The sequence below is a fragment of the Strigops habroptila genome, chromosome 2, assembly GCF_004027225.2.
Source record: "Strigops habroptila isolate Jane chromosome 2, bStrHab1.2.pri, whole genome shotgun sequence".
NCBI classification, from domain to species: Eukaryota; Metazoa; Chordata; class Aves; order Psittaciformes; family Psittacidae; genus Strigops; species Strigops habroptila.
Window position 1 is genome coordinate 103,479,925 of NC_044278.2, and position 12,784 is coordinate 103,492,708.

The 12,784-nt window shown below is 36.6% G+C and overlaps 1 protein-coding gene across 5 annotated transcripts in view; it reads right to left on the reverse strand.

Moving 5' to 3' along the window:
• Positions 1-12,784, reverse strand: part of NUP58 (nucleoporin 58) — a 35,115-nt gene that overhangs the window by 20,337 nt on the left and 1,994 nt on the right. For 3 of the 5 annotated variants that reach the window (XR_003990313.1, XM_030477757.1, XM_030477761.1), the window contains exons 2-10: positions 10,532-10,671; positions 9,143-9,181; positions 7,568-7,720; positions 6,441-6,575; positions 5,591-5,701; positions 2,840-2,864; positions 2,344-2,409; positions 1,349-1,523; positions 159-238 (exon numbers count right to left, since the gene is read on the reverse strand). Coding sequence is in view for 4 of the 5 variants with exons in the window: in XM_030477757.1 (XP_030333617.1) it covers positions 159-238; positions 1,349-1,523; positions 2,344-2,409; positions 2,840-2,864; positions 5,591-5,701; positions 6,441-6,575; positions 7,568-7,720; positions 9,143-9,181; positions 10,532-10,671 (924 nt within the window). In the remaining variant the exon portion in view is untranslated. The remainder of the gene's footprint in view (positions 1-158; positions 239-1,348; positions 1,524-2,343; positions 2,410-2,839; positions 2,865-5,590; positions 5,702-6,440; positions 6,576-7,567; positions 7,721-9,142; positions 9,182-10,531; positions 10,672-12,784) is intronic. The other 2 variants (XM_030477758.1, XM_030477759.1) reach the window with 2 other exon arrangements.

The following is a 12,784-nucleotide window of genomic DNA, read 5'->3' on the forward strand; positions in this document are numbered from 1 at the left end:
TTAAGCATTGTCCTGTTGCTATAGGCCCCACTAAGTCTGTCCCAGTCTGTCTTGTAAGCCCTTTCTTAAGTACTGAAAGGCTGCAGTAAGATCTCCCCAGAGTCCTCTCTTCTCCAAGTTACGCTAGTGACTGTTTGTTATGAATAACAGCAACTCACTCTGCTGGGGCTGTATTTTCATGCTGGAGACCAGGAGGAGTTTTCTGTGTTCGTAAAGCTATTTCTGCATTCTTTAGCTCCTAAATAAATAGGGAAAAATTAATAAAAGATAAGGTTCTGTATGAAGTGTTAAAAAAAAAAAAAAAAACCCAAACAAAAACCAAAACCCACGCTACAACTCTACTGTTCATTCACTAAAATATTTTCTTCATATATTTAAGTTAACATCATGATAGAATCTGACCAGAAATTCTTCAAAGACTAGACTGCCAGAAAGTTGGAGAACTGTAAACATCAACAGAAGTTTGGGGAAGGAACAAACAACAGCATATAATGAAAGCACACTGAGCTCAGAAGCTGAGGAAATATTGCACTAAATTGTCAGAGATAAGATGTAATTTATGTTGTACTTCAGAAATCCTACTACAATTATGGAGGACTGGGAGAAGAAAAGCAATAATCAAGTGCAAGGAAATAACACATCTAAAAAAGAAATACAACAGAAAAGATTATTTTGCCTTAAAAAAAAAAAAAAACCCAAACCAATTAACTAGTTCAAAAAAAATGCCTTTCTATGGAAATGCTCTTTTTATTCATGATCATTACAGCATTCCCTTTTGTTTAATACTTTCTAATAACTGTACCATTAAGAATTTCTCAGTGCCCAGTTCTGAGATTACTCCGAATTGTATCATTTACAGATGTATCAGAATATTGGTAACAAGTTTTTGTTTTCACAGAAAATGTTGGCAAGGCACAACTATAGAGTATTTCCTTTTGGTATCACAAGACACAGAAAAACCAAACATTTTACTTTAGGATAAAATACATAACAGACAAAATAAAACATGGTACAGAACTTAACTTGAAAAGCACTTGCATCAAAACTTGAGCTCAAACTGGTTGCACAGTTAAGATGCAGGCTGGTGGACAGAGCTGTGACTCAAGTTCACTAGATACAGACTAGTGCTAGTTAAGATATTTCATTGCTGTTGTACTTATCTGAAAATACTGACATCACAGATTTAGGTCTCTCCCAGTAACTTCAAATGGATTAGAAGAGATTCCATTTTTCATTTCGTTTACAATTGCTTTATTTTGGACACATGTGTTAACTGACAAAGCCTAGTTATCCTACATGAAATAATCAACATACAAATGCTACAAACAGAATTTATATTCAATTATACCTGTGCAGTTTCCACTTTCAGCTTGTCAATATTAAGAGTGTTTCTCTGTAATCCACTGGCAACTACAGACAGAAGTTGTTTCAAAGCTTTAATGTCTTCTTGTACTTTAAGCATTGCTTTAGAGGACATTCTACTAATTTCTTCCTGAACTTGTTTTTGTTCTTTCACAAATTTCCTGGAGAAGAGGAAAAAAAAATGGGTGGGGAAGAAAGAAACATAATATATTGAGCCTGAAGTACCCAAATGTTTACCTCTCGGACACATTATTTAAATACCTATTTTTTCCAAAATCATGTACTGAACAGTAAAACTACTGTATAGCATATACAGTATTATCTTAACTCCCAGCATGCCAATACTGTAAAAAAAAACCCAACAAAAACAAAAATAAAAACCCTAAACATCAATAGCAAGTGTTTAAACATGTTATGCTGAACCCTGACAAACTAAGATACATCAATTATTTTATATATATAAAATAATATATAGCACCTATGTAAAAGCAATTACTACTTTCAGCTCACAAATACAGTGACATACAGCCTCTTTGACTAGAGTACAACCTTCCTCCTTCCTGCCTGAGGGAAAGCTCTTTTGCAGTTCTCTCTTTTCCATACAGGATCCATGATGCACATGCAATACGGACATAATACTATGCATGTGCAACAGGCTTAATACTCCCAGGGAGAGACAGATCAGATTCTAAGAGCATATTTGTTCAGCATGTCCATTTGCATAAATGTCTGGAAAAGCAAGACTGAAAAAACACCCAGCGTAAGATTTCAGCTACTGTATAGTCTGTTCCCAAGGTTAACCTGCCAAAAACCCTTGGGCTAGTGAGTTATCCTACGCGCAGCCTGGATAGGGTGTTTTTGTCACAGAGCATCAACAGCATACAATACTTCAGCTAATCAACTATTACTTAAAAAAAAAAAAAAAAAAAAAAAAAAAAAAAAAAAAAACAAAAAAAAAACAAAAAACAACACACTACTTACTGTAGATTTTCTACATCTTGACAGATTACTGGAGGTAGATTTTCGTCCTTTAGTGCTTTGCTATCTCTACAAGAGACAATGCATGTTTAGATGATGCTTTAACACTGCCAAACATATTTTCATGACTATTAAACATGAAAAAGTTGAAGCGAGTGATTACAATTTTGCACTCACTGCATGTATGCCACAACTAGAAGCGATCTGGATACTATGCCAGGGTCCAAGCCTGTAGTGTAATTGTACACATTTGCAGAAACCATTTTTCAAACCACATGATCAGTCTATAACAGATGCCAGACAAGATATAGGTATTGCATTTGATGGGAAAAGCGCAATGTTTAAGACAATGAACGACCATTACAAAATTGTCTGTATTGCAAAAGTTGGTTATTTACATTTATGCCCTTTTCAAGATCTAAGTAGTAGAAAAGCCAACATACATAGTTTAGCTGGTTTTTAATGAGACATGGAACGCAAAAAAAAATCTGACACTTACTCTGGTCTTGTGCCTGTTTTGTCACCTAGAAAATAAAAACTGTAGGTCAGAAATAAAGTTTTGAAAAACAAACAAAACAAGCTTAATGAGATTTTAGGGAAGAACTCATGAATACAATCTGCTTGATTTCTCTTGATAACAGGAACAGATTTAAGCTAGCCATAAAAAAAAGGCAGTTTTAATTTACTCCCCCTTCACAGATAAGTATCTTTTCAAGAACAATGGTTCAACAGAGGTGCTAATTCCTTGGCACAGAGTAATGCAAAACATCTTGTGTCACTATGCAAGTCACTACGAATGTATAAACTGCAGTTGCATAAGAAATCTGTTCCTGCTTATGCAACCACAACTCACTTAGACCTGCACCCACAAAACATTAAAGTGTTTAAATTCAGCAATCTGAATCTTCTCTCAAATATAAAGCTAATGAACATTTGCCCACTGGACTTCCCTGCTGTTGCATTAATCCCAGTAATGAATGAGGTTTTACAGAACTGAAGATATTACTGCTTAGCTACAACCTACACACTCCAAACTATGCGTCTGCAGATCAAGACGCCAACTCCCTCTGAGTAATAGAACAGACCTGACAACAACATTGTGTGTAACACAGTATCTTTTGTATATTTCTAGTCATGGCCATGGGCAGTAATCACATTCCATACCATAGCAGTCTGCTAGGAAGAACTCTCACTCAGCCCAAGAACTGGACTTCATCTTCTCCAGCTGGATGTAATTCACATCCTCACTTCCCTCTCAGTGCCACCAAGGCAGAAAATAGCTATGCAGCAAATGCTAGTGCCACAAACATTTTAAACTGCACAAGCTAGTGCTCCTGCCAAGAGAAGCAACCACTTTTAAAAACATCATCTACTTAAATTGTTGCAGACTCAATCACCCAGTACATGAGAGAGAGCCTGGAGTCTCACACCATTCCCTGTGCCTTCTGCTAAAGGAGGGGGGTGGGGGAGAAATACACAAAATTGGAAGGAGGGGAGGATAAACCCAAGAATTTAGGTCTCTCTTCTCTGCTGATAACCCAAAAATTAGGCAGAAAACTAAGTATATACTTTGCTTTCTCTCTTTCCAGCCACTTTTTTTTTTTTTGGTGTACATCAGATGTGCAATCAGATTTTGCTACTTCCTGGGCAAGCACTCCAGATTTCACGGGGTTTTTCACATTCTTTTTAGTAATATGAGGAAAATATGTATAACAAAGCCATATTTTAAAGAAATACTAGACAGTTAGTCTAGAGACTCCAGAAGGAAAAGCTTTCATAACAAGTTCCAGGAGATAACAAAGGTGCTAGTTCCTATCCATCCTGGGATTCCCAGGGCACTTTTCTTTGGCATATCTCCTTCTTCCATTTCTTTAGGAAGGAAAAGAAATAAAGAAACTCAAAACCATAAAATCACCACCCTCAAACTTTAACACAGTTCCTCATATAGCAGTACAAACAATTCTACCGACAAAACTGAGTAGCAGCACACAGGTAGGGATATTTGTCAGGGCTGCTTAAGCCAGCATCATCCATTATTGGAAACACTCCTGTATATGCAACATACGGGGAATTAAGGTACTCCTTCAAGTTTCCACCCTAAGAGCTAGGCAAAGCAATACTTAAGTAGATTTTGAGTCTGTTGTTCTCTGGTCCTCATTTTAAGGTACTTGTATATTATGGAAACATTGTGATATCTTAATATAGTAACGGAAATCCTGTAAGAACCTAGCAATTGGAGCTTTTTATTACTGAAATTGGGGGTGATGAAACTCCAACACCTATCAACATCATGCAGAGAACTCTGGTTTGGACAGTCGATATGCCATCTCTTCTACAAGTACGAAGAACTATGCCTCCACAACTTAGGTTACTCTGTAAAGACGGTTGCATAGAGTGTCTAGATTTCCTTCTCCTTTAACCATTGGTATAGCTAGTTTAAAATCTGGCTTCTGAGCCAAGAGATTAAATTAATAGTATTGATCCCCTAGAGAAAATACACATTTTAGAATCAGCTTTAGCTAAGTTTACTCTGGAAGTATAAATTAATAAGTGTCCAGAAGCAAGCGTCCATAATTTACCTTAAGCAAGATAAATTAATGTGCCCATACGTCAATGCTCAATATTCCCTTAGTTAAGTTCTTTAAAGCTACCACAGAGGTAAAGCTTCTATAACTGGTTTTAACAACTGGGTAGAACGTATCAAATAGAACTACACACCACCAGAAATAGAGCTTTGAAGAATAACAGCTAAAACCAGGATATTTTTCTTGTGCAGGCTTCTGAAAAAAGAAACCAAGTTAAAGATCTGTTACAGTCTGAGACAGACGTTTTTAAATGAGTCCTTTTCGTACTTGCAATGCAACACTTAAACCTAGCTCTGCTCCCCCCTCTAGTGGCTAGTTGACATACAGCTGTTCAGAAATCTGCCATGGCTTTTCAGCAAACGGCCCTAAGTCTTCACTGCCAAAAGACTAAAGACTTTAGATCCTGGTTCTCAAGTATGATATTGGTTTATATTTATTTTACATAAATGAAGTTACATAAAATTTGCAACCAGAATGTTTTTCTATACAAGCACAATATCCAGGAATGAAATTATGAAATGCCTTAAAAGGGGCAGTGGGAAGTTTAAAGTTGGCAGCTTTAATTCCATGCTCCTAACACGATGTCTTTGCTAAAGTGCTTAGATAATTTTCCCAATCAAAAAAAAAAAAAAAAAAAAAAAAAAAGGGGTTTAAAACAAACTCACTCTTTTTGTCTGAAGAACTACTAAAATCAATGCCACCAAGACCTTCATTGGCAGTAGTTGAAGGAGTCGCAGTTGTACCCAGAGTCAAACCCAAAGCATTCTGCCCAAGCCCTATAAGAAACCCAAGCAGAATTTCTGTACTTAAAATGCTGATAACTAAAACATTTTAAACTAAAAGTACATATAATCTTGTCTGCAGTTTCAGTGTCCATTTACATTTGGATTAAAAACATATGCAAAATAAACCGAGAAAACAGATTGCATGAAGTTTCATACAACTGAACCCAAGCATTTTATGTAATTTCTTCACATTACTAGGTAGCTAATTAGATAGCTAACTTATTATCAGCATCTTAAATATCTTTTTGCTTCCTGCTGCATTTAGAATTTAAGAGCAGTGTTGCCAAGACTACCAGACAGCAAAACAAATTTTTCCTCAAGAGCTGAAAAAGACAGGAAGCCATGAAACAACAAGACTAACAGTTTAAAATTCTATTCAGACCAAAAGACACCAAAATAAAGAGCTTTCAACTTCTCCAGGAGTATCCACAGGTATCTAAGGAGATACCTGTGTACCACTGCCCTCTCTCATTTATGATCAATGACAAAGATTTCCTTGCATTTTCATTTTAAAACGTGTTAAGTACAAGAGAATTTAAGAATAAGAAGCTAATGATTTCAGATTTCATTTTTTATTGTCCATGGATAGCAACACTATTCTCAACTATTACAAGTTACACTTTGACAGTGTTAAGATTTTATATAATTAAATCTTACATTATAAGTTTATACAATCATACATTAATGTCAATGTTTTGAGACAGAAGGAAAATACTAAAATAACATTTACCTGTTGCTGCTGTGCTTGTATTCTGGAAGAGTGAACCTCCTAAACCCGCTAAGGCTCCTCCTAAGGAAAGGCCTGTGGAGGCAGTTGTAGTTGGAGCAGTTGTACCACCCAAATTTAATGTAAAGCCAGTAGTTCCTACAGAAAAAGCAACACAGCTTCATGTAGACACTGCGTTCAAATACTTTCACAGACAATCCGAAATAACCGCAAGGTCTGAACAGCATCTTTATCATAGCTGGAAAATAACTTGTTTTTATTTCCTGCAGATTTTCCAAAGAAAGCCATAGAGACTTTTGAATTATATGTTACTTTGTTCTACAATATTATAACCCCAGTAAATCCATATTTATCTGCAACTATATAAAAATTTTGAGAGTCCTCCAGAACATGGAATAATCTAGAGCCTGGCACAGAAGATATTTTACAGCATAATAGATCTAAGAAGCGCTATTGACTTTTGCATTAAAATGCAGAAATATTAATGTTTTGTTAAGCATTAAAATATTTTACATGAGACAGATGACATGAGAACATTTCCTTGGTAGTTTGAGCCTAAGGATAGGGAAGAATTGAGTAGAGAAAGACAATAAGCATGAAGGGACAAAGCACAGAGTGCACAGATAGCTGAGCTCAAATGCAAACTCTTAAGAGTATGAAAAGTGAACCCTAGTCTTAATTATCATCATGCACAGTGCAGTTTAGCCACTAAATATGATGGCAGGTGTGTGCCAGTATAAGAACTACACTGGAAAAACTTTGTTCCCACTACTAGGTAACCATTTCAGGCCATCTACAAAAGGTATTCATTTTCCAAACTTTCCAGCTGCGCAAGTAGGAAGCTTTCAACCTTCAGTGGGGTTAGCGATAACAAAAATAATGATTTTACATGACAAATCAGCTCTTGCTACTTAGATTATATGCTGCCTATATCACATGATATACTGCCCATAAATCTATCTGTATTAGGGTACCCAAATTTAGAACTAGTGAAGTCCAATAAACCTTCTCAGTAAAGTACCACAGAAATATGTAAATACTAGAAAAATATAGAGCATAGAACTGTTTTACCATAAAGTTTTATTGTTAAACAAACAAAAAATCTCCCAAATCCCTAAACATTTTCCTACCTGCTGCAGGAGTCGATGTAAGAGCAGACGATAATGACAGGCCACCCGCTGAGGTAGAAGTAACAGGTAAAGCAAATGGTGTGGCCGAACCTGCAGGTTTGTTGAAACCTAAACTAAAGCCTGTGGTAGCTGCTGATGTGGTGGCAGGCGTACCTGAAAGAAACCCAAAACCAGCATCATCCTTAGAACATTCTGTTGAGAATGAATGCTTAATTCGCCTTCTCTTCTGAACTACTCCCACAGAACCATCATGAGCACCACAGCATGCAAGATCACTTGCATCAAGTACAATATCCCCATAGCACTTTCCAATAAATCTCAAAGGTTTACATTAATTGCACAGGTAATTTTGCTCCAGGATTCCTAGTGATCCAATAGACTTTAATCATGGAGTGGCAATTATAAAAATCTAACAGCTATCTAAAATAAATAAATAAATAAAGAGCTTCCACCAAGAGCATCTGCTAGATGAACCAAATACTGGTAAACGGAGCTATAAACAATACTGCCCAAAATACAGACTAAAAATTCTCAATTGGATGCGCATATAAATGAATGCACATACCCTGACAATTTGTAAACAAGAAAAATGTGTGATCTTATTCCCTCAAACTTTGCTTTTGAACATTTTAAAAGTAAAGCAAATGAAGTTTCTACTTCTTGATGCTTTCATGGTAAGAATACATTTTACATTCTAGAATCCATATTCCAAAGTAACAGAGGAGTATACATATACATACACAAACCACGACTGCAAGTGCAAGAAACACATACTTAGTATTCTCAGTAACTGCTGTCTGTCTGTTTTGGATTACATCATTTCATTCAGCTATTGAAAAGAACTGATGCTCATCTGCATAGTACTGACTGCCACATATGATTATGCATTGCACATACTGCTCTGGGTTAGCAGCTGTTCTTCACTTTTGCCCATTTCATTTGCTTCTTTATCCAATGCTATTTTTTCCTATTTATTCGCAGTATGGCCTCCAAAGTTCTTGGACTGCAGTCTGTCCTGTAGAACCATCCCCACCATTTGTGATACTCAAGCTCAGTTTCTCCCCAGACCTCAGCTGCTGATGTTTACGAAGAAAAAAACCAAACCCCACAACTACTCACATATTCATGTATTTCTAATGACAGCTGAAGATGCATCGGAGAAACAAAAGTAAAATATTCTCAAAGTTTGTTCCCAGTTCAACCCTCTTTATTCTGCTAACCAGACCTGTTCACACAAAGTTCATTAGAGCAAGAAGTTCTATATGAAGAATTCTTCGGTAACATATTCCACTTCCCCTCTGCTGAAGGATGAAACTCATTAGGGGGACATAAATACAAAGTCTAACTTTTCACTATGACCACTATCACTGTTGTACAGGAACGGAATAATCCTTTAACAAAGAACAGAACTGTAGGGCTCCACTCTGGTCTGCAGCCTTAACATCTGGGCAGCAAAGCAGACTGCAGTTAGTAATGGGGAAAAGGCTCAAATTACCACTAACTTTCTACATTACAATAAAGATCTAGCTGATTTTTTTTTTCTGTGTAAGATTAAAATCCAAATTAGGTTCTCACCTAGTGTCAGTCCTGCAGCAATAGTTGTTGCTGTTCCTGCTTTAAGAATAAACAGAATATGAATAGTAATTGAAGACCACAGAGCAGTTATGATAGTAAAAACCATGAAACGAAATGATGAAATAATGCAATAGTATGAGACAATATGTAGATCATTATACAATCTTTTTCTGTGGTATGTTTAAAGCCAAACAATATTAACAGATAAAACAGTATTTGTAAGCACCAGTAACAGAAATCAAAGCATAACTGATTTCAAAAACCATCATTTTTCTTTATGAGAATCTGCTAACAGTGAAGCTGATGTTAACACTGCAGTACTGCTAACTGTTTAAAATTTCAAACAAATAAAGGTAAACAAAACCATGCAAAGTAGTCATTCTATCAATATTTTTTTTTCAGCCATATGGCAGTACATAACATTAGCATGTAAACCAGCAGATTTACAGTATAATGAAGAGGATTAAGGAGTCCAAAGACTTTGTAAAACCCCATGTCTTGGTTTAGGGTTTCTGCCTCACAGGTAATTTAAATATATTATTTTCAACACAGTGCTATGCCATTTCATATTTTAAAAAACATATGATTAGATGATAAAAAGAATCATTGAGAGCTAAAAGAAAATTACCCCAATGGAGCCAAACACAGTAACAGAAGCTTTCAGCCTACTGTTGAATTTATTTCTAGTAGATTGATTCTTACAACTTCCCCTGTCTACTCATACAAGCATACAAGAAAAAAATAAAAGACCATTTTGTCTAGCAATATTGGTCCCAAAGTAAAATTTAAGTCTGCATGATGGCTGAAACAAAATACCCCCAGGCAGAAAAGCTTTATTCTTTTGCACTCTAATACACCTTTATGTTCATAGGCTGAATTGGAGGCCTAAGAAAATACTAATACATTTCTTCATGCAAATTGCTAACACTGAAATACTCCAAACACAAACCCAGAAATGTTTACTACTGCAGGATTACAAACATCACATTACAAATACTAACAATCTCACAATGTTTTTAAGTATTTTTCAGATCAAAATATACCTCAATCTTAAATCTTAATTTTTTAACATCCTGCATGAAGAGTTAGATTCCTAGAAAACATGAGGATTCAAATTATGGAACAATTTACATATAGGCCCAGGCATAGTTTTCTGGTAACAGCATTTGTGTTTCTGCAGCATTGGTACTGCAGAGTTCTCAATGACTGAGCTTTTAAATTGTCCAATGAAGCCTTTTTGCAAAGCCACAGAAGTAACATGCTGAGCTACAGAACTACTGGGGGGGGTGGGCGGGAACCAAGCACATTATGACAACCCAGTTTTTGTGTATGTATGATATATTTCTTCACTGTTGATTCAAACTTTTGCTGTACAGTATTTTTTTCTACCTGTACTGGTGCCTCCTAGTGTAAAGCCAGTGGTTGATTTTGATCCAAAAAGGCTACTCCCGAAGCCCACTGAAGGAGCTGATGTAGTTGCTGTAGCAGTGGAAGAGCCCAGAGTTCCAAAATTAAGTCCTCCTGTTGAGCTATTACAAAATAAGACCATTAGCAATTACTTTTTCAAAATAAAAAAATCCACACCTCGCCCTCCCCTTATTTCAGTTTCTTTCCCATGCCACTATACCTTTTCCCAAACCACACAAGATGCAGCTGGACAAGACAAAGTCCAAGCTCACTGCCACCAAGCAGAAAGAGGAAGGCGATCTGATCTCCCTCTTTCCTTCTACAGCTATGTAACTCCCACAGCTCTCCTGGCACCAATTCCAGCATTCATTCAACTCCTTGCTGAGCTGATGCATCTTGCTAGACCGCTGGGAAATTTGAAATTTTCTTCATTAGATCATCTCATTAGTTCTGCTGAATTAGTCTCCCTGCACTATTGTGTTAGAGGCAGCACAAAGACAACAACAAACCCACGCAAACATCTTTTCAAAGCAGGTTACAAGTTCAGTTAGGTACCTCTGACCAGAAACTTCAATCAATGTTACTTTATTTATTTCTAAAGTGATAAGCAGACATACAGCCATTTACAGCAACAGTACAACTTTGCCCTACATACCACCAAATGCACAAGTTCATTTTCTAACCAAAATGCTATTCTTCTGCACAGGTGCCAGCCACGGAGGACCCATGGCTACCACACTTTTTTCTGGCTGTATACTTGTCAGAAAGTTACAGAAATAAACTTCCAGAGCTATTTTCACACATGCAGGGGAAGAGAGAAGGAGAGAATCAGAGATCAGTCATCACCAGGAAAATGAAGCCTTTTTATATTTATTTTGGGAAATTACCTATTTTAGAAGTTTCATGGCAAACAGAGAACAAGCTTTACATTTAGCAGAGAAGGCATTAAACTATTGTACAAAACACAGGGGAATATAATGATCATGACTATTTCTAACCAATTAATTACAGGTACTAACAGGCAGATGAGTCTATAACTTTAAAATTTTGTTCTTAAATTGATGAAAGATCAGGTGAATAATTCAATTGCAGTACCCTCCTGCTTCCATTTGTGAGCTTTTTTTAGAAACTAGGCAAGTTCTCTCTAACTTAAACAATGTTTTTCATAAGTACAACAGTAGAACGGAAACAAAATACAATTTAAACTTCAGCGTAACAGTTGTCAAGAATCATTTTCTGTTTCAGGTGTTCAGTATTCTCTCACTGTTTCCTTAACTCCCCTCCCTGTGTATAAAGGCAACTCATAGGCATAACGAATTAAATACAAAAGTAAATCATTAGAAAAAAGGCTGCAATTAGCTTTTACCTTAAAACTTCTAGAAATATCTACTGATCATGGCAAGCCCAGCAAAAGTTGGTTGCAAGTTCAAAATCTAGGTGTGAGTTATCCTTGAATAATTCAGGAAGCAGAGGGGTCATGGAGTTTAGAAGGACACAGGCCCATTAACTGTCCAACTCCACAGGAGCCAAAGTGTTTCAGCTTTCTTTACTCCCAAAATTTCAGCATACCAAACTATAGCACCACGACCTGCTTGTAAATTTAAGCTTACAATATGGTGCTTCTCTCTCTAGTCAATAGTTTCTCATGTTTTTCCAGTTTAAAGATGATCCCTCTGTGAAAATTTTTCTTGTTTCAGCATCCCAGAGCAGAAGAAAATTAAGGTACAAAATATGCAACTCAGCGCTGTAGGACAAAAACCCCAAGACCCCAGCTAAATAATTTTTGGTTTTGTTCGGTTGGTATTTAACATAGAAAGAAACCAAATTGTAGACATAAAACAATGGCAGTGGGCATTCTCACCAGCAGAGAAAGCCTGTGCCAGAGGGACTATCTACTTCCAACAGATGGAGGATCACTTAAGTCAGGTCTCAATTCTGATTTCAGAACCAGAACAAAGCATTCTAGTACCTGGCTAGAGCACCCTACAGAGAACATTGATTAACAAAAGAAAGAGCCTAAGTACCCGAACTATTGGTGCAATGCAGGAATTGGGCAGGCTGGCATATCATGTAAGCTTTGGGCTGCCAAAATACAATCTTTAACTGGTCACACTGATGAATAATACTTATGTTTAGACTACGCAATAAAGCCTGTTTTCTCCCAACACCTGGCAATACTGTCTAGACCCAGCTCAGAACAGCTTCTTCCTTGTCTCAAAGACGTTCTCAAGCAAA